The sequence below is a fragment of the Delphinus delphis genome, chromosome 19, assembly GCF_949987515.2.
Source record: "Delphinus delphis chromosome 19, mDelDel1.2, whole genome shotgun sequence".
Taxonomy (NCBI): domain Eukaryota; kingdom Metazoa; phylum Chordata; class Mammalia; order Artiodactyla; family Delphinidae; genus Delphinus; species Delphinus delphis.
Genome location: NC_082701.1, coordinates 25,832,249 through 25,857,250, shown reverse-complemented (window position 1 = coordinate 25,857,250; position 25,002 = coordinate 25,832,249). Strand labels below are relative to the sequence as shown.

The following is a 25,002-nucleotide window of genomic DNA, read 5'->3' as shown; positions in this document are numbered from 1 at the left end:
AACGCTAGGTGGTCAGCCCTTTAAGCCTGCGACTTCCTGTTGCCCTCAGTGTTAGCTCCATCTGTCAAATGTCTACTCTGGCACAAAAAAGCTATTTAAAGGGTTGGTGCTATTGTGATTAGGACAGATCAGCTGGGAAGGATGGTATTTTTAGCTCTCAGCTAGACCCAGGGTGTTGAATCAGAAGGCACTAAACCCAAAAATGTTCATGTTAATAGAGCCCTCAGACTGGACGGAAATGTAAAGGCCAGGGTACTCCAGACCTTGGGGTGGCGGCAGAGGAAAAGCTAGAAAGGATTAGTTGCAGGAAGTGGTCTTGTAAGCGATTAGCAATGATTCAGTGTGGGAAATGATGGCCTCGGGCTCCTGGAGAAAACGAAGTGGCTGTTTTTCCCTCTGCTCCATGTGCCGCACTGTGTGTCACTGGAAAACTGATTCGCTGGTATTTGGAGCACCCGAGGCAGGGAGGAACTGGCATGAGGCCATGGCAGAACTGATCAAAACTGAATTTGCTTTGGGAAACTGTTCCAGTTTACATCAGAAGCCAAAGACCCTTTGGGAGCAAGACCAGACACCCCTTCTTTGGGCAAGATCACAAATGTACACCAAGGTTCAATAAGGGTTCAGAACCCCAATCTGGAAGCAGGGGGATCTTTTCTATAACTCTGACAGGCCACAGTAAAGCCCTCAATCATCCAAACTTCCATTTTCTTTTTTGAAAAAGCATGTCCCTTTCACACCAGACCTCTGAAACCAAATCTGCTTTCCAATTACTCTGGCCTTTCTCTGCTCTCTATAGGCCAGAGTTTCCCAGATCGTGCATGTTCAAGGAACACCGGTGTTCCATAAGACGTTAATAATAAGCATTTTGTGACTTTAAATTCCACAGTGAAAAAATTCAGTTAATGTTGAGTTAAACTGGTTTCCCCGATGCAGGAAGCCTCAGCTTCTAGTGTGCTCATGTGCAATGGCAACACCCAAGAGAGGCACATCATACACTGTATTTTCCAAGTTTTTTGACCACAGAACCCTTTTCTGAGGGACAAGTGTTCTCAGGAGCATAATAAATGAAATGCCCTGGGACTGACTACACAAGGGTGACTATAACTCTCGCCATGAACCACTGCAGTTCTGCACCTGGAGCTTCCTGAAAAACAGCTTACACAATGGAAGACTGCCCGACCTCCCAACTCATCAAATGAGGCTTGTGGTAACTAACCAGTGAGCCTAGCACAGAGATAACACCGTCACCTACCTAGAATACGGCATAAAAAGCAGCTCAATTTAAGTATGACTTTTTTGTGAAAACTCAGCAAAAATCTGGTTTTGTTTAATAACTACATAACCAGTCAGGCTGAAAAACCCAGACCAAGAATATGTTCAAAAGAAGGTAGATATGTGGTATTCCTGAAGAGAATCGACAAACTAGTAGCGACAGTGGACATTACAGAAAACTATCTCCTCAAACACCTCTCCAAGGGCTCAGGAGAAGTCTATAAGAAAAGACTTGTCTGAACACAGAGGATGAATGCATCATAGAGCACTCCCACTCCCCGCAAAAAAACTTTTTAAAGAACAAGTTGAACTGAGAAGACAGTGAGTTGTTTTTTTTTTTTTTCTTTTTCTTTCTGTACTGCTATACTGCCTCTTTCCCCCACTCAATGCTCCAGCTACAGTGGGAGGGCGGCAGCCAGAAGGAGGAAAGGACGGGTGAATGAAGAAAAGAGGAAAAGAGGCGGCACCCAACAGCACCAAGGCTCACTTTCATTAAAACGCCTTTCATTTCATAAGGCCTTATACTAACCTCAAAGAGAGACTGGAACAAAGGCAAGACCCTGAACAGCTGAAGGCTCCTTCCACTCCTGAGGATGCTTCAGTGAAACAAAGCCCTAGGCACTGTCAGCTGCTATTGTTTCTCCTCCTGGGCTCCCCAGTTTGATGTTCTAGTACAGTAATAAAACTAACTACTAAGGGGGCTGGAGCTTTTTCATGGTGATTAAAGAGGTCAGTATAACCATATGAAAGCTGACACAAGGCAAGAAAGAAAAAGGCTACCAACTAGGCTTTAATCAACTATGATGTAGTCTTATTTAATAGTAAACACAGGATTCCAAATAAGGATCTCGGAAAGAGTCACTACTGAAGGCTGATGTAAAATGACAAACAGTCCTTTTAATTTTTAGGAGAGTGCATATCTTCAAGTGCCACTTCAATTACCTAATGCTTAGAATGTTCAAGTAACATGACTCATACATGTTCAACTACTAGAGAATTGGGTGGGTGGATCCATTCTAGTTCTCTTCTTAAATCTGTTAGTTTGTGAGTAATCTAGTACCTACATCAAAACATCCCAACTTTTTAAAGAGAAGTTTGCAAAGTAATACCATATACTCACTAGAAATAAGGTAGGTGTGAAAAGGTAGGTAAAGAAAAGACAACATTTTCAAATATCTAATATAATACACTAAGATGAAAATGAAATTTAGACTCATCACTCACCAGCATTTAAATGACATTCCTTAATCTGAAACTGAAGTTCATTTTCATTGGGAATATCCTTCCATGTTGCAAGGAAGACCTGGCGCTCTGTATGGGGAAGCAGAGGGAAAGGAAGGATGTGCACAATCTGTCAATATTCTGACATCTAAGCCCTTGTACCATTTCTCCTTTGGAGTGCTGGTTCTAGCAATACAGCCAGCAGTAGCCTGGGACTGGAGTCAACTCCTAGCTATGCAGAGGTGCTACACTCCAGGTCAATTAATCCCTCATGAGTAGCACTAAGATACACTGGAAAAAAGTCAACATCTAGGGTTTAGTTTTGCCTCCACTGTTTTCCTATTTGGGTGACTTTGGTAAGTCTTGTGATCTTTCTGATCCTTAATTTCATCATATATTATTACATCTGCCTACCCTACCCAAAGAGCTACTGTAAGAATGAAACCAATGTTAAGTGCCAATACAACTTCATATGTATCAATACAAGCTAGTTTTATTAGATGGTGGTTTCCTAAGTAAGGGAAGAGAGAAATATCAACAACCACAAGGGGAATACCAATAAATTTATCACAAATTATTGAATTCTTATCTTGAGACAGTAAGAACTCAGGACAGGGCTAAATGCTGAATTTCCATGTATTATCTCAAGTCATTATAAAAACGATTTCTGCTTTGGAAACTGAAACTCAAAAAAATTAAGCACCTTGCTACAGTCACATAGCTGGTAAATAGCCAAGCTGAGATTCAAATCCACATCTACTTGTCACCAAGCCACTTACTCTGTATGCTGTGGTGACTGGCTTATTTGGACAATAGGCATTGTGACTTGGAGACCAACAGCAAAGCAAGATCAACTGTGACTCAGGAGAATATATAATTAGCAATTATTAGAGCTTTAGAATAGCCTTCCTCCATTTTTTTAAACCTCAAAATAGCTTGTCCTTCCGGGGCTATGCTCTGCCTGACACATTCAGAGAAAGAGCAAAGGTATATTTGCAGGACAGGAGGACATACTTACCCATTTTGCCATCTTCTACAAAAAGCACGTTGAGTGGGATGAGGCAGCTGAAGTAGAAGACATCAATATTGTTTTTCACAGCCACCTGCCAGTAAAGTAGCAAGGGAAAATTAGGACATCATAAGAAGCCAGGTAGGAGGGAAAGAACAGTTATGTGTCTAGAAATAAATCACCCAATTTCCTTCCTATTTATTTTTAAATATTTATTTATTTATTTGGTTGCGCTGGGTCTTAGTTAGTTGCGGCACATGGGATCTAGTTCCCTGACCAGGGATCAAAGCTGGGCCCCCTGCATTGGGAGCACGGAGCCTTAGCCACTGGACCACCAGGGAAGTCCCAAAAATCTGTTATTTATTTATTTAGCCTCACTGCACGGCATGTGGGATTTTAGTTCTCCGACCAGGGAATAAACCTGCGCCCCTTGCATTGGAAGCGCAGAGCCTTAACCACTGTACGGCCAGGGAAGTCCCTCCTTCCTCTTTTAGACAGGTTAGGAAACCCCAAATCAAGACATACCAGCCCATACACTGCAAAGCATGTCCTTATTCACTCCACTGTCAAGAGCACCGTGGACAGCCTGCAACTCTGCCTTGCTCCAGGAGGGGCCCCAGGAGGAATGAATTCAAGGCACAATTCTATACCTGCGATATCCAGTCAGTTGTTTTAATAGTAGTTTCTGCTACCACTTACTAAGTACCTATTAATGAGAATATTTCTAATCCTCATTATACCTACCCCAAACAAAGTACTGTTACTACCCTCTCATTTTACAGATGAGGAACTGAGGTTCAGAAAGATTAAGTAACATCCAGTATCACACTGTCAGTACACAGAAGAACCAGGATTCAAATGCAAAATTGACTCTAAACCTTGTTTTTTTTCTCTCCACAATAACTGGTGGCATACTGCCCCTTATCTTTTTTCAGGTATCAGTTTTAAAGCTCTTTCTTTTATAAAATCTTACTTTCCTAAGTCACATGGCTGGAAAAGCTTGCTGGGTCAAACACTCGTAAATCTGATGACTCTCGGAAGGAAAAGCCTTTGAACAAATGAAGAAATGAGTTTTCTTCTCACAATACAAACTTCTGGATTTGGGCAGGCTGTGATTCTACCATGGCCCATTCAATCCAGGGCACGCTGTTCATATTTTTTAAAAAGCTATAATAAGTACCTGTGTTCAGGGGCAACACTGATTGGTGTCTCTATTCAGAAACAGGCAGACTCCACCGTGGCAGATTATAAGAGCCATATAGTGTAAGAGGGGAGAGTAGGAGAAGAACTGCTCGAAACTACCACTTCCCACTGGTTCCTGTCACTGGTGACTTTCCTATCTATGCTCTTGGCACTGCAGAAAACCATTTCTCTGGGTGAGTTTTATAATCAGTAACCAAGTCTATTTCTCTCTAAGAAAATAAAGGTAAAAAGTGCTTATCTAGCACCACTATTCTCTCCCTGCCCCTTCTTGGGGCAAATGCCTATAACTTCAACAGCATATTGAGATTGAAATATCCTCTTTCCGAAGTACTTCCAGTTCTTTTACATTTGTTATCAACTCATCTTCCCCACCTTTTTTTCTTTTGTCTGCATTGGGTCTTCGTTCCTGCGCATGGGCTTTCTTCGTTGTGGTGGGTGGGCTTCTCATTGCATTGGCTTTTCGTTGTGGTGGGTGGGCTTCTCATTGCGTTGGCTTCTCTTTGTTGCGGAGCATGGGCTCTAGGCACGTGGGCTCTAGAGCGCAGGCTCAGTAGTTGTGGTGCATGGGCTTAGATGCTCCGTGGCATGTGGGATCTTCCCAGACCAGGGCTCGAACCCGTGTCCCCGGCATTGGCAGGCGGATTCTTAACCACTAAGCCACCAGGGAAGTCCCTTCCCCACCTTAAATAGTACCTTTATTTCACCCTCCATAATCTGGTTTGGGTATGTCTACTTGATATCTTTCTGCCCTCTTTCCTATAAGAATTCATCAAATTACTTTCCTTGTAACTTGTACATTTAACCTTTCAATGACCCACACCCAGGAGTTTCTGACCTATATCACATAATCAGATGCCCAAAATGCTGAGACAGCAGGAGTCTCAAAAAGCTTGAGTCTGGTGAATACAAGCAGAGTAACTAACCTCAGGAAAGAGGGACCTTAGACATTCTTTAAGATGTACTAGAGCACCACTTCAAAAGATCTATACCAGCTGTGGGCTTCTGGGAAGGAGGTATTTTCTAATTCATCTGGTACTCAGCAATGAGAGAACGGGAACTCTTATTTCAAATAAGGGCACCAAGAAGACCTTGAGGGAGTGCCAGGCTCTGTAAAGGTCATTTAGAAGTGAAAACTGGAAGTGGTTCAAGTGGGCTAGCATGGGTCATATGTCCTCCAAGAGGTAATATTAGCGGTTCTCAACCAAAGACTTATATTAGAATCATCTGGAGAGATTTCTCAAAACAGAATCCGGGACTCCATCCTGTATTAAAAAAACAGCAATCCCTAAATCTGGGACCTGGAACATGTATTTTGGAAAAAGTTCCTAGGAAGATCAATCAGACAAGTAATTAATTTACAACAATGTTACCTAAGAAGTCTGTGTGGGCTTATAAATAGATTGTTCATCTGAGGGAATCCTTATTCCAACTGAAGCCCTTTAACAATGGAAAAGACATGAAAATCTCTTCTAGGTCAGCAGTGCTAAAACCATTCTGCCCCAAGGACCCTTTTGACAAACAGATGAAAGTCAGGGACCTTCTTTCTGAAAACCGTACATGCAATGTTTCCACAAAAACTTCAGGGGTTTCAGGACACCCTGAAGACTATCCCTGGACTTCTGCTCTAGAATAATTCTCTGAGAAGCTGGGACACCCAAATCAGAGGCAGCAGACACAGTGGCTCTGAACACGGACTTGGGAACCAGACCAGACCACCTGATTTCAAATGCTGACTCTGTTACTTACTAGCTGTGTGACTTTAGGCAGTAGTACTCAGCTCAGTCTCCGGTCTGAAGGATGGAGATAACAAACAGGACCAAATGCATGGGGTTGTTATGAGGCTAACGAGTAAATGTTTGCAAAGCACTTACAATGGTGCCTGACTTACAATTAAGTACTATTAACAAATGTTTCTCAAAGAAAAGTTCCCTCTTCTTTCACCATTTTCTGCTTTACCTTTTTACTCAGAATTTTTCATAATTAAGGATAACCACATTAGGCTTATGTGACATCTTACACATGCTCAAATGTAGTACTACAACTATGCTAACAAGAGCTCAGTGAGGAAGCGTTTCATCTCTTTTACATTAGATTTTCAAAATCTGCATCTTGCAGCTCTCAAACTTTTACTCTTGGTTATTTTTTTAGGACCACATTTATTTCAAATGTATATGGTTCCCTTGGATCTGGGCCCTGCCTACCTCTCCAGCCTATTTCCTTAACTTCAAGCACATCAGAATTACTTCTTGCTCCCCAAACACTGAAACTGACACGCTGTTTCTTGTCAGATGTTGTTCTTTCTGCTTAATATGTTCTTCTCCTAAAACTTTATCTGTCTGGAAAATATCTATTTAATCTGAAGATTCAGTTCAAGCTTGACAAGGATTTCTCAGGAAGGCTCTAGTTCCTCTCCATAGCACCCAATCCATGCACCTCTATATAGAATAAATAATTGTTTATCTCTGCCTCACCCACAACACAATGATCTCTCTCTCAGTGCAGGGGCTCTCATCTTCATTCGCATTCTAGTGACTCAATAAGTATTTGCTGCATGAAATTTAAGGGGAAGAAGTTGAGCAAATGAAATGAAAAACTGGTTTCTCAACCTTTTTTTTTTTTCCTTTTTAACCTGTACATCGTTCATATGCAGAACATAATTTCAGGGACTTCCTTGGTGGCACAGTGGTTAAGAATCCGCCTGCCAACGCAGGGGACACGGGTTCAAGCCCTGGTCCGGGAAGATCCCACATGCCATGGAGCAACTAAGCCCATGTGCCACAACTACTGAGCCTGCGCTCTAGAGCCCGCGAGCCACAACTACTGAAGCCCGTGTGCCACAACTACTGAGCCCATGTGCCACAACTACTGAAGCCCATGTGCCTAGAGCCCGTGCCCTGCAACAAGAAAAGCCACCGGAATAAGCCTGCGCACCGCAACGAAGAGTAGCCCCCACTCGATGCAATTAGAGAAAGCCTGTGCCGCAGCAACAAAGACCCAACGCAGCCATAAATAAATAAATAAATTTATTTTAAAACCCCCATAATTTCACCAGTAACATGGCTCATTAGGCACACAGATACTTCATGAGGCAAGGATGGGGGGATAGAATGATACGTGGGTTCTTCTGGTTTCAAATACACTGGGCTAAAATAATATTTAGATGTTGAGGAAGAATAACATAGGCAGTAGATCACAACCCAAAGAATATTAGTTTCTCCAAGGATATGCCAATAGCTCTTCAGGAGTCTCAGCAAAAAAGATTCAAGGAAAACACAGTATGAAGCCAGTCCAATTCCAATCCAGACGGCAGCTCTCTCTCTTTTTAAATTTTTATTTATTTATTTTGGGCTGCGTTGGGTCTTCCTTGCTGCGCGCAGGCTTTCTCCAGTTGTGGCAAGCCGGGGCTACTCTTCGTTGCGGTGCGCAGGCTTCTCACTACAGTGGCTTCTCTTATTGCAGGGCACGGACTCTAGGTGCGCAGGCTTCAGTAGTTGTGGCACGTGGGCTCAGTAGCTGTGGCTCGCAGGCTCTAGAGCACAGGCTCGGTAGTTGTGGTGCACGGGCTTAGCTGCTCCACAGCATGTGGGACCTTCCCAGACCAGGGCTCGAACCCATGTCCCCTGCATTGGCAGGAGGATTCTTAACCACTGCGCCACCAGCGAAGTTCCCAGAAGGCAGCTCTCTTAAACAGAATTGAGTAAACCTTAGAGTATGATATTGACTGCTTCAGCGGGAGAGAGGGGAGTTCTTTGTTTTCTTATTTTGAAATTCACCATCCCAACAGGTACAGAACAGAAAGACACAATCCAGACAAGGTGGAGAAGTATTTTCCAAGAGCTTTAACATCAACGTCTAGCTTGCCTATGGCAAATCAATTATCACATATATATCCAACTGCCTACTTGGTATCTCTACTTGGATAACTAACAGATATCTGAAAATGAACATGTCTAAAACCAAATTCTTGATCTCCCCATCTCATCCCTAAATGGACCCTCCTGCTGACTTTCCAAACTCAGTATATGAAACCCCGCCAAGCTTTTTATGGTGTCCCTGGTTCTGCACTTGTCTCTCCCCACCCTCCCCACCTAGCTTCCCAGTCTACTGTCAACAAGGCAGAGTGATCTTAAAATGTAGATCAATTCATAAATACTTCCCTGCTCAAACTTCCAATGACTTCCCAAACTTACAACTGCCTATAGTTGGATGTCTCTTACCTCTCTGTCGTCATATGCTATGACTCTCCCGTCAGCCACAGGAGCTGCTGTTGTGCCCTGCACATACCAGGCATACTCCTATCTCATAGTTTTTTGCCTTTGTTGTTTCTTCTGCTTGAAATTCTCTTCCACCAGAAATGTGCAAGGCTCATTCTGGCCTCCTTTAGGTCTTTGCTTTAAATCAAATATTATCTTCTCACGTAGGTCTTCCATGACCAACATATTTATAAAATTATACCACCCAACCTCCAACTCTAGGACTCCCTATCCCAACCTCTGCTTTGTTTTTCTCCATCGCTCTTACCTGACATATTATTTTCCTTATTTGTTGGTGCACTGCCTGTCCCTGTGCCACATAATCCACCTCGAGTAAAATGTAAGTTTCACAAGGGAAGGGATTTTTGTCTCTTGTTCACTACTGTATTCTCAGTTTCTAAAACAGTGACTGGCACAGAGTAAGGGCTCAATAAGAATAATGACTGTAAAATACACTACTCAAAGTTCCTGACAGCCATTTGGGTTTAGACAAGATATGAACTTGGTCTAAAGTTTCCAAAAGGACAGGACTTCTCAAGTTTTTTCCAGTGTACTTCCCTTAACAGAGGAGGAAAGAATGGACATATATAGTGGTGTGGAGGTAGGGGTAAGGATCAGGATTAGGGGCATAATATGAAGTAGCCCATCATGAGAACAAAATTTCTTTGAAGTTCCATGCTATTCCATAATGAATCCAGGTGTTCTAATATGAAAATGTGTTTCTCCATTTTCCTTTAAATAAAACTGATGCTCCAGGCGAACACACCGTGTGTATTCTTCAGCCTCACGTACCTCCTAACATGGTGGTTTTAAAACCGGTGTTTTGGGGGTTTTTTTGGCAGTATGCGGGCCTGTCACTGTTGTGGCCTCACCCGTTGTGGAGCACAGGCTCTGGACGCGCAGGCTCAGCGGCCATGGCTCACGGGCCCAGCTGCTCGGCGGCATGTGGGATCTTCCCAGACCGGGGCACGAACCCGTGTCCCCTGCATCAGCAGGCGGACTCTCAACCACTGCGCCACCAGGGAAGCCCCTAAAACTGGTGTTTCTTAAAATTAATTTAGTGGGATGAAACTGGCATAAAAAATAGAATAGAAAATGTCATAGTGTGTCTCACGAAGAGTCAGTAATGTTTCCTGAAACTTTCAGTTTTATGTATTGTGTGTATACACTATGTAAAATGTATCTCTTACTGTAAATTGCAGTCAAAAAAGTATAACAACCATAATACTCATACACCAAATTAAAAAGGAAGCAGTGAGGAAATGGGCTCAGTGAGCTTAGGAACAGAGTGCACACCTCAGTTTCTGCTTTGAGGATGCCTAAAGCAGATCACAGATGGTACCAAGGAGCTGATTACCTAATCCTCTGTTCCTCTGGTCTGTCACGTGTGACATGCGGACATAACAATATTAACTTGCCTCTCAGGGACATCAATAAGAAGAGCAAATAGAAATGATTATAAGGCACTTGGAAAACACAAAAGCGGGCTATAAATGCTTAATAATAATAATGATTCTTAAGAGTTACTTTCAGTGGCTGCTGGGGAAAGAGCAGCCTGTCAGCTTCAGCCTGTAACTAGCAATTAGTTTCTTTCCACAGTATAGGAAGCCTGCTGCAGGAGCTGCAGCCTCTTTATGGTGGCACAGCTGGAGAGGAGCAGACTGAATTAATATTCTAACCTTGTTTCAGTGTGCTCAAAAGTACTATAAAAAGGTACGAGATGAACTCAGTGTGAACTCCGGCAAATGCGGCCTCTCCCCACAGATCACCACAGGAGGCACTGCCACAAGAAAATTCAAGCCAAGTGGTATACAGCTCACCTTTGACAGTATATCATCTACTCTTCCGTGACGTCACTTGTGACCTTTCCAAGTGTCTGAGAATTTTTTTTTTCCTCCTCTCCATTTAGCTTTTAGAAAGATTATTTGCAGGCTGGTCCAAGCCAGGACCAGGCAGTGACGCCAACCATCGCCAGTTGTCTGAGGAATGATGATTCAGATGTGTGTTAAGCACCACACCACCTAGTCAACAGAGCCTAGGGGAATGGCTCTGAGTGACAGGTTTATAATGACACTGACTCCAACTGTGTGATATGTCATCTGAGACTCAAGCAGAAGAGGCTCTCTGCTAGCTGCTGGAGTTAAATCTACCTGTAGTTCTGCATTCCTAGTCAATGCCAAAAAATATCTACCATCTTTAGTTTAAATATGGTCTTCCATTTCAAACCCTATTGACTGATACATTATCTGAGACTTCTCAGAGACGTCCTGACAAATCAGGGCTATCTATAATATTTGACAATGTCTGAATACACTTAAAAATATAGCAGAAATAGTCATGCAACCCACCATAGAAAATGTCAATTTACTTTCCTTCCGATGCTAATTACATTTTAACTTGAACAGCCATCTTTAGTTTACTTCCAGGGCTAAGACTCAAACAAGAAGCCTCTATTTTCTTTTTTAGTTCACCCAATAGATCAGATGGACTGCACGGCAGCTGAGCAGCCCTCAAACACTGCCAATCTGCTGTCATTATAGATAAAAGCCACACTCGTTGATTTTCATTGTTAAGAGCATGTGGACGGTGGAGCCTCTTACAGGGAAAACTTGACAGGTTCCTCTCTTCCTGATAAAAGCAGTAGCTCCATGTCCCTAAGCTAATTTCTCCTTGGGCAACAACATGCACTTCAGCATCTGAAATTTCCATGTTAAAGTGGCTCTCAGAATGGAAAGGAAAGCTCTGAACAGACCCTCAGATAGATGATCTCTTAAACTTAAATCTTCTAGTGGTACACATGATTACTGGGTTTTAGAATGGCAATGAGGGGGCTTTCCCTGCTGGTCCAGTGGGTAAGACTCTGCGCTCCCAATACAGGGGGGCCGGATTTGATCCCTGGTCAGGGAACTAGATCCCACATGCATGCCACAACTAAGAAGTCCACATGCCACAACTAAGAAGCCCGAGCCTGCATGCCGCAATGAAGATCCTGCATGCCTCAATTAAGACACGGCGCGGCCAAAAGTATATATATAATAATAAATATTAAAAAAAAAAAAAAGAATGGCAATGAGAACCTAAGAGACAAGCTCTCTTGGTGGGCCCTGGTTTGAAAGGCAAAGAGAAACCAAAAGATACTGAAACTGATATAACTATGACTCCTCCTGGAGTCCCCATTCGGTCATGCAGTTTTGCTTAATCTCAATCTCAGAAGCCTCCCACAGAGTTAACACCATGAATTAGAATGTAGGCAGATTAAATCTCCAGAACAGCAATGAGAAGACTAACATTGTAAAGTGGTATATATACACAGACATTAGTTTAGAAGAGGAAGGAGTATATCAGAATGATAGTCTCCAAGGCTGTACACTGGAAGAACCCTAAAGCACAGGAGGGTTAGAACTACTGGAATCAAATTCTGTAATTCTTCTGCAACTTAAGCTAGACTCTCAAGTATTGCTTTAAAAAGGAATTCCCCCTCTCCGTCAAAGCCATTTGGAAAAGAAGTGGAAAGGTCACAATTTTCATGAAAGACTGCCTCTGTGGACAGAGGCAGTCTTTCATGAAGCTTCTTTTTGAAGCCCACCCATAGCCACCACTAAAGCCATCTGAACTGCAGAGTCAGCCTGAACTCACACCCTTAAAGTCCCAGCACAACCTCCAGTGCCAGCATTGTGACACCTCACCCCAGAGTGAATTTCAGTTTAGGAGTCCCACCCTTTTTACTGCTTACCTCTGAACTTATAAACAATCACACCCATTCCCACCAAAGCAAACTCTTCTGATAGGAAGGGTGGAAAAACCTGGAACTGGGATGTGCTAGACCATTACCTTTTTAAATAAAAAAAATTTTTTTTCCCTTTTAAAGGCAAAAGTTAGACTGTTTTGAGTATTATTTGAAAAAACTGTTTTCTGAAAGCAAAGAACTGAGCGACAAGATACAATGATCATCTACTGGCAGAAGGCAAACCCTTTTGCCCTTCCTTTTAAAGCTTGCCTTCTCATCACTTCATATCCATCAGAATTAGAAAAAAGTCAGGCTTCTTTCTGGTCTCATAGAAAAAGGGGCTTGCTCGGCTCCATTTCCTGTCAGACAGCTAAGTGATTCTGGTTTTCCCTGGGGCTCCAAGACACACACAGAGCATCCTTAAGCTTCCAAATTTACTCTGAGAATATGATACAAAATAGTCGGAGGGAATTAGGATAATGGCTTAATAGTTGTGTGGTGACAAGTTGTTTTTATTTTGAAGTGGCACACAGACATAGGTTAGTAACAGAAAAAGTTCCCCAGATGTTAGAATAGTCACATGTTCTATTTTCCTAGTTATCGCCAGCCTTGGAAATAGGGTCCATTAACATGTTGTGATCTTGCCTTTTCAAATATCAATGAACAGAGTAATGGAAGCAGCAGCTTCTGTTTGTTCCGCCCATTTGAGAGAAAATGAATCTGTGACTGTAGGTCCTCAGATTAAACTTGGGATCAGGACCAGACCCACCCAGGTAAAAGGGTATTGAAACAGGGGCAGGGGGTAGACTGCAAAGCCACTAAGAAACAACTGGCAGACAGAGTGTTTAGGGATACCCTGTTTGCTAAGATGAGGAGATGCCCTTGCTGAGTTTGGTCAAGAACCAGATGCACCTGATATTTGTAAACACTTTCTTAAATGAAAGCAAAAAGGGTCATTCAACAACAAATATTTATTAAGCACCTATTGTGTGCCAGGTATTGTTCCAGGCACTAGGAGATAAATCAGTGCAGGAAAAAAACGAAGACAAAAACTGTTGCCCTTTTGGAGTTTGCAGTCCAGTGACGGGGGTGGGGTGGGGTGGGGTGGGGGGGTGGGGGTGGGGTGGGGGTGGGGGGGGTGGGCAGGAGAGTAAGAACAATAAACAGTATTTAAAATGGGTAAGTGCTCTGGGGGAGAGTAAGGGTAAAGGGGATCAAGAATACTGGGAGTAGAGTGAGGTGGCCTTATCAAAAAGGTCCTACTTTAGCAAAACCCTGAAGGAGGCAATGAGTCATGCAGATATGGCAATTGGGAGAAAGAACATTCCAGACATGGGAAACAGCCAATTGAAAGGCCCTGAGGGGGCAGCATACCTGTTTGAGGATCCATGAGGAAGCCAGTGTGGCTACAGTGGAGTGAGGGGAGGAGAAGGAGATAAAGTCAATGAGGTAAGGGGGAGGCAGAAGGCATGGCTAGATCACACAGGGACTTGTAGACCATTGTTAGGACTTGGGCTTTTCCGCTTAGAAAAAATATCAATGCAAGTTGTTCCACACTGGCGATGTAAACCCATGTATAACAGGGCAGTGGTACAGCAAGAATTAAGCAACTGCCACAACTCTGATAGGACCATACCTAGGTAGAGAGGGTCACTGGCAGCTGTGTGCCTCAAAAGGAACACAGGGTCAAGGGAAAATAATGCTAAGATATACTGCATCCATTCCTGCTCCAGGCAGCTTCCTCCAAGTTTTACATGTTAGGCAAAATAAATCAGAAACTTACAGCAAAAAGCGTACTTGATCTCTTTCTGTCAATACAGAACCCACCTGCCGTGCTATACTGACCAATCTGGTTACTACCCGTAAGTAAACAAATGCTAACCAAATTAATCACAAGCCCCTAATGCTCTCCTCCAGCAGCCTACAACAGAATTACTCTATGCAGTTTCAGCTGCCAGAAAGAGCCAGCAATATTTTCACAGGCCTTTCAGCCTGACAGACAGATAAGTTCCCCAAACCCAAGGTCTTACCTTAAACAGGTTCCGCCCGACCTACATAGGCTCTCACCCTAAAGGCACGATCTTTCTTTTTCCCTTTAATGACAGATTTGTGCACCTTGCTAGGACTGGGTGACGTGCCCCTGGTTGCAGCTGTTGCACCATAGAATACTATGAATACACAGAATACGAGTACACAGAATACATCAACAGCACGAACTATTTGCTATGCAGGGCTTACTGTTAAACTTTAAAATACATTTCGTACATACAGTACTGAATCACAAAATGGTGAAGGCAGGACTAATAAACTATCAGTTAAAGTTATCAGCTATTCCACACCCCAGTCTGGTATATCATGGGACTGAAGACCCAGTAAAAACTCAACAGAAGAACAGACTTCAGTAATGAGAATGAATGAATATTATTCATTTTTAAAATCCTGAGGTGAAATTGATCTAGAATCTAATCTAGGTTCTAGGTGGTAAACACACAGATTAGTTCATAGGAAGTTAGAAATCAAGAGAGTTCACAGGTGTGCCTATGTACTGCCCACTATATTATTTAACCTCAACATGGACAAAAAGGCAGGCAAAGGTGGCTGTCAAGATGACTGGGTACATGGGTAGCCCACTGTGCACAGATGCTACCTCTGGGCAGTTTTACTGGGGAATCAGGCCATATACAGAAGGGGCAGAAACTATTGTCAGAAGCACAGCATGAGCTATGGAATTGAGAAGTTTGGTGCTTTCATAGTTGGAGTATCTGCCTTCCATCTCCTTCAGTGGCTCCTGGAAAGGATTGTTGCCACTAAGCTGAGGACCACCATTCATTCACACACTTTTCAAAAATAATTAAATAATGATTTCCTTTGTCTCCAAACTGTAACTGAGTCTAAGTACATTTACCAGTGTCTCCACTTCTTTCTTTCTTTTTTTAAAAAATATCATTTATTTATTTATTTATTTAGGCTGCATTGGGTCTTCGTTGCTGCACACGGGCTTTCTCTAGTTGCGGTGAGTGGGGGCTACTCTTCGTTGCAGCGTGCAGGCCTATTGCGGTGGCTTCTCTTGTTGTGGAGCACGTGCTCTAGGCACGCAGGCTTCAGCAGTTGTGGCTCGTGGGCTCAGTAGTTGTGGTTCACGGACTCTAGAGCACAGGCTCAGTTGCTGTGGCTCACAGGCTTAGTTGCTCCGCGGCATGTGGGATCTTCCCGGACCAGGGCTTGAACCCACGTCCCCTGCACTGGCAGGCGGATTCTTAACCACTGCACCACCAGGGAAGCCCAGTGTCTCCACCTCTAACCGTTTTTTTTTTTTTTTTAATTAGAACAATAAAACTGATATCTATTTGCAGAACACACAAACATATGTCCTTCCATAAATTTAGGCCTTCCTGAACTGGAATAAAAGGGAAAATGAATTCAGACTGAGTATATTTTCATTATAGGCCCACCTGACTGATTTTCAGGCCCTATGAACCTTGATTCAGAGAGAAACTTGTTCTATAAAACCTCAAACTGTAGAATTAGGATCTACAGATAGAATTTAAAGACACATAAATTTTAGTTCAATATAAATAACTTCCTAAGAGAGTTTCAGGAAGATGGAATGGGCCATTTTAGGGTAGTAAATCACTAGTAGTATTCATGTAGATGCTGAGGCTCCAATCACAGCTAATACAAGGCAAATTCCATCAGAAATAGGGTTTGAAACAGACAATATTAAAGGTCATCCTTACAACCAGGAGATTTTACATTCTTTCTGTCTGCACACTCATACAGCTCAAAGCTTTTCTCAAGTTTTATTTTCAACATGTATGAACCTCAATACCTATGTATAACCTCTATATTAAAAAATTGTGAATAAAAGAAATTCTTTTCCTATCTCACTGAACATGACACCATAGCAAAATAGCAATATAAAGAGAACAACATGAATGAGGGCAAGATATGGCTCTCAAGTGGGCTTCAATCCAGCTTAGGAAAATCCCAGGGTGTTTCCTTTAATTCCAACCTATAATACACCCTAAGGCTTTGCGTAAAAATTATTAGCCATAATGAGAACATAAGTACTAGAAACAAGTACCGACTTTTTATTCAGAATTTAAAGTCCCCTACTGCAAAAAAGATCACATGATTCAATCTATTTTCTAATCATTTATCAAACCAGAAATACAAAACTAATTCCATTTTTCATCATCAACTCCTGACTTACTATCATGATATAAAGATGGCTGAGATTTTAATAGACGAAAATGCACAAATCACTTCTATTACCCTGTAGAACTACTTTGTGAAATTTATTACCATTTGCTCAAGATTCTCAGCATGGACTTCTGTTACTTGAGTAACCTTAGCTCACAGGCTCTTTTCAATGAGAGATTAGCTCCCAAGCTTGGGTGTCCTACGAACTGAATTCTGGGTTTCAGGAACAACCCGCACCCCCTGCAGTGATAGCACAGAGTCTTAACCACTGGACTGCCAGGGAAGTCCCTTAGAATACAGAATTCTTATCTACTGCTTATGTGTGGTTATTCAAGCAGGGCCGTCGCTATTAACAAACATATTCCTGGGACTTCCCTGCTGGCGCAGTGAAAAACAATCCGCCTGCCAATGCAGGGGACACAGGTTCAGTCCCTGGTCCAGGAAGATGCCACATGCTGAGGAGCAACTAAGCCCGTGTGCCACAACTACTGAGCCTGTGCTCTAGAGCCTGCAGGCCACAACTATTGAGTCTGCTGCTACAACTACTGAAGCCTGTGCGCCTAGAGCCCATGCTCCACAACAAAGAGAAGCCACCGCAAGGAGAAATCTGTGCATTACAACGAAGAGTAGCCCCCGCTCGCCACAACTAGAGAAAGCCCACGTGCAGCAACGAAGACCCAACGCAGCCTAAATAAATAAATAAATAAAAATTAAAAAACAAACATATCCTAAAAGAGAGTCCCAGAAGCCAGTAGTTGAGTTCCGGTTATAGAAAGACAAAAGATACTGTCTAGCAGAATCCTGATTATCCAGACAAAAAGGATAAAGAGGGTTCTTACTAAGGCCAACCTAGTGAAAAAGGAACATCTAGTATATAAGATACCCTATTTCTCAGATGAGATTAAAAGAAACATTTATAGTCCTGATGTGACATGAAAAATATATCAAATTTGAAGCAGCAATCAGAAAAAAACAATTTTTCCTTTGGTGGTAAAATATTTTCATCTTTCATAACCAAGATCTTTCATAACCATTACCTACATACTGCTAATGGAATATTTCAGATTCTGTCCTGTCTACAGGGGTTATTTTCAGCATTGGATCTATCTGTGACCTGGGAATCTCTTATAGTTCTCCTAAGATCCACCACTTCAAGGACTCAACGTCTATTCAAGCAGCATGTGGTTCCATAAAAGCAATCAGAGTGCACTGTCCTCAACGGTGGATCCCGGAAGACCAAAGGAGGCTTTAATACTGAGGTTGTTTGGCTTTGCACAACAGTCAAGAAAAGTCAGTAAATGCCAAGCTGGTTTGCTTCCTTTCATGGAAGCTGCTGAAAAGGTCTTCCGTTTGGAAGCATTTACCAGTTTTTCTGGTACAATAGCTACAGCTGTGGGCTTTCTGAGTGTGAACAGACATATGGAAGACATGAAATATTAGGGACAGGCACCATCTGCAACTGATTGTCTCACAGGCTGGGACTGCAATATAGGAGTAGCAAGGGACACACTTTTCTAAGGGCCATACACTGGCAAAAAAAAAAAAAAAAAATTGGGGGGACTTCCCTGATGGTCCAGTGGTTAAGAATCCGCCTTCCAAAGCAGGGGATGCGGGTTTGATCCCTGGTCAGGGAACTAAGATCCCACATGCTGTGGGGCAACTAATCCCGCACTCTAGCGCCCGGGTGCCGCAACTAAGACCTGATGCAGCCAAACAAACAAAAAAACCCTTTTGGCTGACAAAGATCTTAAAGATATGAATAAATGGGATTGTAAGACTGTGTCCTTTGCCGCTAGCATCCTCAGCACTTCCTGCCCTAATCATTCAAAGGTTAAATGAACACAGTTGATGAATACTGCCTTGTTTTAGAAGAGACATTTAAAGAAAAAAACAAGACATTATGGCTTTTCCCTAATTAATATCCATCCTCTTATTAAACAACACTTATGTGGGGTATCAAGGGCATACAAAGATAGATAATAAAAATCATATACACTAAAGGACCAATTCTTCATCCATAGGTTAACCTCTAACCATAAAGTAGTATAGAAGGAAAGAAGAATTTTTATGAAGGGGCCATCAGGCTTTCAGGTAAAGATAGTAGACTGAAAATCCCATTTAAATTTTCTTTCTCTTGGAAGAAATTCTGCCATAATTAAAGGGAAAAAATTTAAAGGTATAAATTCATAAAGACGGGGAAGAGAATATACAACTGCAACAAAATCTCAGTAACTGTGAAACAAATGGTGTTAGCAAAAATACCACAGAATTCTCAAAGGCTTAGGACTGGTAGCGCCTCTGGAACTGTATGGAGGGGAAATGGGGGGAGGGGATGTTAAAAAAAAGAGGATCAAGAAACTGTTACAGCCCTAGATCCCCCCACCATTCTAAGCTACCTCAGCCCCTCAGCCCCTGAATAAAACTGAAAGATTGATTCTTTCAGAGAAAATAAGATAGATGGCACTTTGGGACTTCCCTGGTGGCGCAGTGGTTAAGAATCTGCCTGCCAATGCAGGGGACGTGGGTTTGAGCCCTGGTCCAGGAAGATCCCACATGCCGCGGAGCAACTAAGCCCACGTGCCCCAACTACTGAGCCCACGTGCCACAACTACTGAAGCCTGTGCGCCTAGAGCCTGTGCTCCACAACAAGAGAAGCCACCACAATGAGAAGCCCGTGCACTCCAACAAAGAGTAGCCCCCGCTCGCCACAACTAAAGAAAGCCTGTGCGCAGCAATGAAGACCCAATGCAGCCAAAAATAAATAAATATATAAAAAATAAAATAAATAAAATAGTAAGATAGATGGCACTTTGAAGGGGATGCCAGGCATGGCTGAGGGGTGGTGAAGGAAGTGAATTTATGCATATACTGAATGCTGAGACTCTCCAGCCCTCTTTCCCAATTTAGCTCCCAGGAGGCTGGTAGACACTCTTTATATTCTAAACAGGAGAGGCAAGGATAATTTTTTGAAAAATTAAGCCAGCCCCTAAAGAAAGACATGAAAGTACTGACATAGAGGATTCTAGCTACCCTCGGTGATGGGTAACTGGAGCTCCTAACCTGGCCCTCATGGTTTAGAGGGCCATACTCTGATCTTCCTCTGGCCTCCTCAGAACCGCTGTATAGAAGAATCCACACGGCCAAAGAGACATGCCCAGGTAGAACACATAGAATTTCCTGGCTAAAAAGCCCTAACACTGTTTCCAGGGCCTTCTTGAAATACTTCTACTGGTCACTTTTCCTGAGGGTCAGTAAGCATATCCGTAGGCCCAAGGGATGGCCAAAGGGTGGAAGTTGAATAAAGGAAGAGTAGGCTGTGAAACAGGGTTCTTCAGTTGCACTCCTGAGTGAACAGATGGGGAATTTTAGTAAAGAATCAAATGGAAGTCCTAGAACTGAAAAGTACAGTATCTGTTGTTGTTTGTATTTTTTTTTTTTGGCCGTGCCGTGCGGCCTGTGGGATCTTAGTTCCCAGACCAGGGCCTGAACCTGTGCCCCCTGCAGTGGAAGTGCAGAGTCTTAACCACTGGACTGCCAGGGAAGTTCCGAAAAGTACAATATCTGAAATGAAAGTTATACTGAATGGATGTAACAGAACACTGTAGCCTATAAAAGGAGAGTCTGTATACTTGAAGACAGATCAACAGGAATCACCCCATCTGAAGAACAGAAAGGAAGAAACCAATAACAACTAAAAACCACCCTTAGTGATCTGAGGGACAATATCGAGTGGTTACACATATGTGTAAGTGGAGGTCTGAAAGGAGGGAACAGGGATGCTGAGGCAGAAAAAAATTTAAAGAAATAATGGAAAAAAAAATTCCCCAAATTTGGCAGAAACTATCAATTTACAGATCCAAGCTCAGTGAACCCGAAGCCAGATAAATACAATGAAAACACCTAGGTACATAACAGTCAAGCTGCTGAAAGCCAGATAAATACAATGAAAACACCTAGGTACATAACAGTCAAGCTGCTGAAAGCCAAACATAAAAGAAAAAGAGAGGGTGCCCATAGATCAGCACTGTCCAACAGAACTTTCTGTAATGATGGAAATGTTCTACTTCTGCACTGCCCAATCTAGTAACCACCAGCCATGTGAACATCTGAAATGTGGCTGACGCAACTGAGGAAGTGAATTTTTAATTTTATTTTATTTTAATTAATTTCAATTTATACAGCTATAAGTGGCTAGTGGCTATCATACTGAACAGTGTAGCTAAGAAGCCTTATGAGATATCAACCCATCATAATATGTGCACTTTACTGATTCAAACCAACAGTAATAATAAAAACAAACAAAAAGTTTAAGATATGGAGATAATTAAAAACTTGAGAACTGACTGGATATTTGATGTTAACGAATTCATTAATTTTTTAATGTGCACATAATTATTGTGGTCATGTTTTTAATAAGACACCATCTGTTTTAAACATATATATTGAAATATTTACAGATGAAATGATATAAATGTCTAATATTCACGTCAAAACAATATGCTGCGGACAGGGGTATAGATGAAACAATATTAACTATGGGCTGATAATTATTGAAGCTAGATGATGGGCACACAGGGACTCATTACACTATTTTGTTTACTTTTGTAGAGTTAAAAATTTTTCATAAAATGTTTCTAATTAGAAAGTAGAGCAAAAGGAGAAAGAGATGGAGAACAGGACAAAAAAAAGGGAGATCGGTCCAGGAGGGTCAACATTCAAATAGCAAGACTTCCAATAAGAGAGACAGAGAAAATGGAGGGACATCTATAAAAAAGAAAAACTCCCAGAACTGAAGGATACAAGTTTCTACATTGAAAGAGCCCAAAAAGTACCTAGTAAAATGTGTGAAAAGAGACACACACACCAAGGCACATCACTGTGAAATTTCACAACATGGAGGATAAAGAAAGGATCGTACAAGCTTTCACTGAGAAAGAACATGGCATAGAAAAGGATCAACAATCAGAATGGCTTCAGACTAGGAAGCAAATTATTTTCCTAACCTAGAATGATATACAGAAACCATCAGACAAGTGTGAAGATAAAAAAGACATTTTAAAACATGTGAAGTCTCAAAAACTTTATTCTCTACATACTTATTCTTAGGAAGCTACTAGAGGATGTTTTTCATCAAAATGAAGGAGTAAACCAAGGAGAGAAAAATACAATAGGAGACCCAACATACCAGACAGGCAAAGGGAATGAATCCCCAAGGCTATTATGAAGGGAGATCCCAGGATGACAGTTCCAGGTGTTGAAGGAAGTCAGTTCAGACTGACACAGTCAAAAGACTCCAAAAGGAGACTATAAGAAAGTGAAACCGATTAAGACTATCTTGAAGGGTCTGATCTCACTGCAATTTGGGAATGAATTACAGTTAACACAAAAAATTAAACAAACAAGAGCGGCCAAGCAGTGCCAGGCCAGGTGGGTACGTCTGTCGGTCCTGCCATGCCTGCACCGGAGACCAGCCCTGGAGGTGGCCTGGGCCCGTCCTGTGGCCGGCACCGTGAAGCAGGAGTTGGCAGCCCAGAACACCCCACCCCCCAGGACGACGGCGGCCCCCAAGCGCTGTGGATTTCCGGGTATGGCTCCCTGGTGTGGAGGCCCGACTTCACCTACAGCGACAGCTGTGTGGGCTTCATGCACTGCTACAGCGGCCGCCTCTGACGGGGAGACACCTTCCATTGGGGCAGCGACAAGATGCCTGGTCGTGTGGTGACCCTCCCTGAAGATCGTGAGGGCTGCACTTGGGGTGTGGCGTACCAGGTGCAAGGTGAGCAGGTCAATGAGGCCCTGAAGTACTTGAACGTGTGGGAGGCAGTGCTTGGTAGCTATGATACCAAGGAGGTCACCTTCTGCCCTCAAGATGCCCCTGACCAACCACTCAAGGCACTGGCCTACGTGGCCACCCCGCAGAACCCTGGTTACCTGGGCCCTGCGCCTGAGGAGGCCATCGCTACGCAGATCCTGGCCTGCCGAGGCTTCTCTGGCCACAGCCTTGAGTACTTGCTGCGCCTGGCAGACTTCAGGCAGCTCTTTGGGCCCCAGGCACAGGACGAGCACCTGGCAGCCATCGTGGATGCTGTAGGCACCATGCTGCCCTGCTTCTGCCCCACTGAGCAGGCTTTGGCACTGGTCTGAAGGGCTGAGCCCCTACGTGGACACAGGGGCCAGGTCCCTACTCCAGTGCACACAGACAGACTTGATATAGCTGGAGCCCACTGAGAACACTTGGTGGGCCGACTGGGGCCTCTCTCAAGGCCCTGCCTGTCTGCCAGCCCCCAGATCTCCTACCTGACACTGACTTACTACTTGAAACTTTATTTCTTGCACCATGTTGGTGTGGTGGGCAGGGTGGGGGGCCTGCCCTAGATACAGGGGCCCTGCTGAGCGGTGCCCCACCCCAGGCGCCTGTTGCCTGATCAGATTCCCCCCAGTGCTGCTGCTATCCCCATACTACCCAGGCTTCCACCTCCCCAGGGAGCCTCCAAGAGCCTTGACCCTCTGCCCCTGACTCCAGACCAACCATTCCCTAGCCCCAGAAACAACACCCGTCAAAGGTCCCAGCCTGCTGGTGAGGGTAGGAGAGAGTGAGGAGAGGGGGCCCTACAAGAACTGAGGCCCCTGCCAGCCGTGCTCATCCCCCAGGTCCCCAGGGCAGAGCTGGATCTGGAGGCCAGACACAGCTGCTGAGGCTGGGCCTAGGCCTCTTACCCATTTGGCTTTGTTTCCCTGTCCTTCTGTCTGGGCTACTCCTGTCTGTTTGTTGGTCTATTCCTGGGAAGCTCATCACTATAGGTCCTGGCACCTTCCCAATCTGTCCCATACTATAATCCATAAACTGATCTCATTAAAAAAAAAAAATTAAACAAAAAGACAGGTATTAATGTGTAAATATCTAATTACTTATAAAAATTTTATGGAGAAAAAAATAATCACACTATATAGCTCAGCTATGAGGAGTATATATAATCATAACAACATAAACAATGAACACTGATGAAAGCAAATTCTAAGACAGCTCTATCAGGAAAACAGGAGGATTGGAAATATGTATGTAGATGACGGCCGTAAGTGGTGAGAGAAGGCTGGGGACTGCGTTTTTCTTTAACTACAGAACTAGTTGACTCTAAATTGTATTTTTATAATCCCGATAAAATTAAAATTTGAAAGAACGGTGCTATCCATTTTCTCACAAGAGTTTATAGCCTGGTGAAAAAGGAGGCCAAGCAGCTGTGAGAACACTACAGCATCTATACAAAGATTGGGATGAACACGTGTTATATCATTGTTATACTGTCTTTTTGCAGACACTGACTTGAAGAAGCAGTCAGCTGCCAGGTAGCAAGTTTGAAGGAGTATATTGGGAAAATGTTTCTAAGCAACTGACACAGATGATATGAAAAACGAGGATATCAAAGTTGGAGAAAACTCAGAGAAAATTCATTTAGACATTTGTTAAGGTTTTTGTTTTATTTAAATAGAGGGGATCAATTCTCTTTTCTTTTTAAGGAATATAATTATATGATATAAATAAACTCAAGAGAAGCTCCCAACGGAGGCAAGCTAAGCTTTACTTTGTGTAATATTGTTACGTTGAATTCACAAAGGCTTTTACAACCAACATTATTAGTACAGCTGAAAAAATTTTCTAGGTTCAAATTTCTAGTAAGTATCTAAGGTATAACCTATTTTACATTTTAAGAGGGAACAGTGTCTTTCAATAATGTTTCAAAAAGACTATAAGCCAATAAGTAGTTTGACTATGTTTTTAATGAAAAGTTTTTGTACTAAATGTTACATTACAGTTTTGGCGACTAGGTTTGATTTATCTGTCCTACGTTGATATCAATTTAGCCAAAAGAGCTAAAACTCACACTGCTTTCAAAATTTCATTTCCTAAACCCCCATTTTTTCTTTCCTGATTTTATGGTCTGGAGTACTAGAAAAGTACTAATTTTTCCTGCATGAGCTCTTGAATTTAAACATTATGTTTACATAACATTTAAATGCCAATCAATCTTTACCTGGCTTTATCTGGATCTTTATGGTCTAAGCTTGTTGAAGTTAAGATCTGATTCTTTTTGTTCATACTAGGACAAGAGCAG

The 25,002-nt window shown here is 42.8% G+C and overlaps 2 protein-coding genes across 11 annotated transcripts in view; one reads left to right on the top strand and one right to left on the bottom strand.

Moving 5' to 3' along the window:
- The window catches only part of AP2B1 (adaptor related protein complex 2 subunit beta 1), a 124,633-nt gene that overhangs the window by 12,928 nt on the left and 86,703 nt on the right, over positions 1-25,002 (bottom strand). For all 10 annotated transcript variants that reach the window (XM_059997919.1, XM_069540046.1, XM_069540047.1 and 7 more), the window contains 2 exons: positions 3,515-3,599; positions 2,500-2,586 (listed from right to left, as the gene is read on the bottom strand). In XM_059997919.1, coding sequence (XP_059853902.1) covers positions 2,500-2,586; positions 3,515-3,599 — 172 coding nt within the window. The remainder of the gene's footprint in view (positions 1-2,499; positions 2,587-3,514; positions 3,600-25,002) is intronic.
- On the top strand, positions 22,145-23,335 carry LOC132414933 (glutathione-specific gamma-glutamylcyclotransferase 1-like). Its single transcript, XM_069540048.1, has one exon. The coding sequence runs from the start codon at positions 22,595-22,597 to the stop codon at positions 23,033-23,035; it is 441 nt and encodes a 146-aa protein (XP_069396149.1). The 5' UTR covers positions 22,145-22,594; the 3' UTR covers positions 23,036-23,335.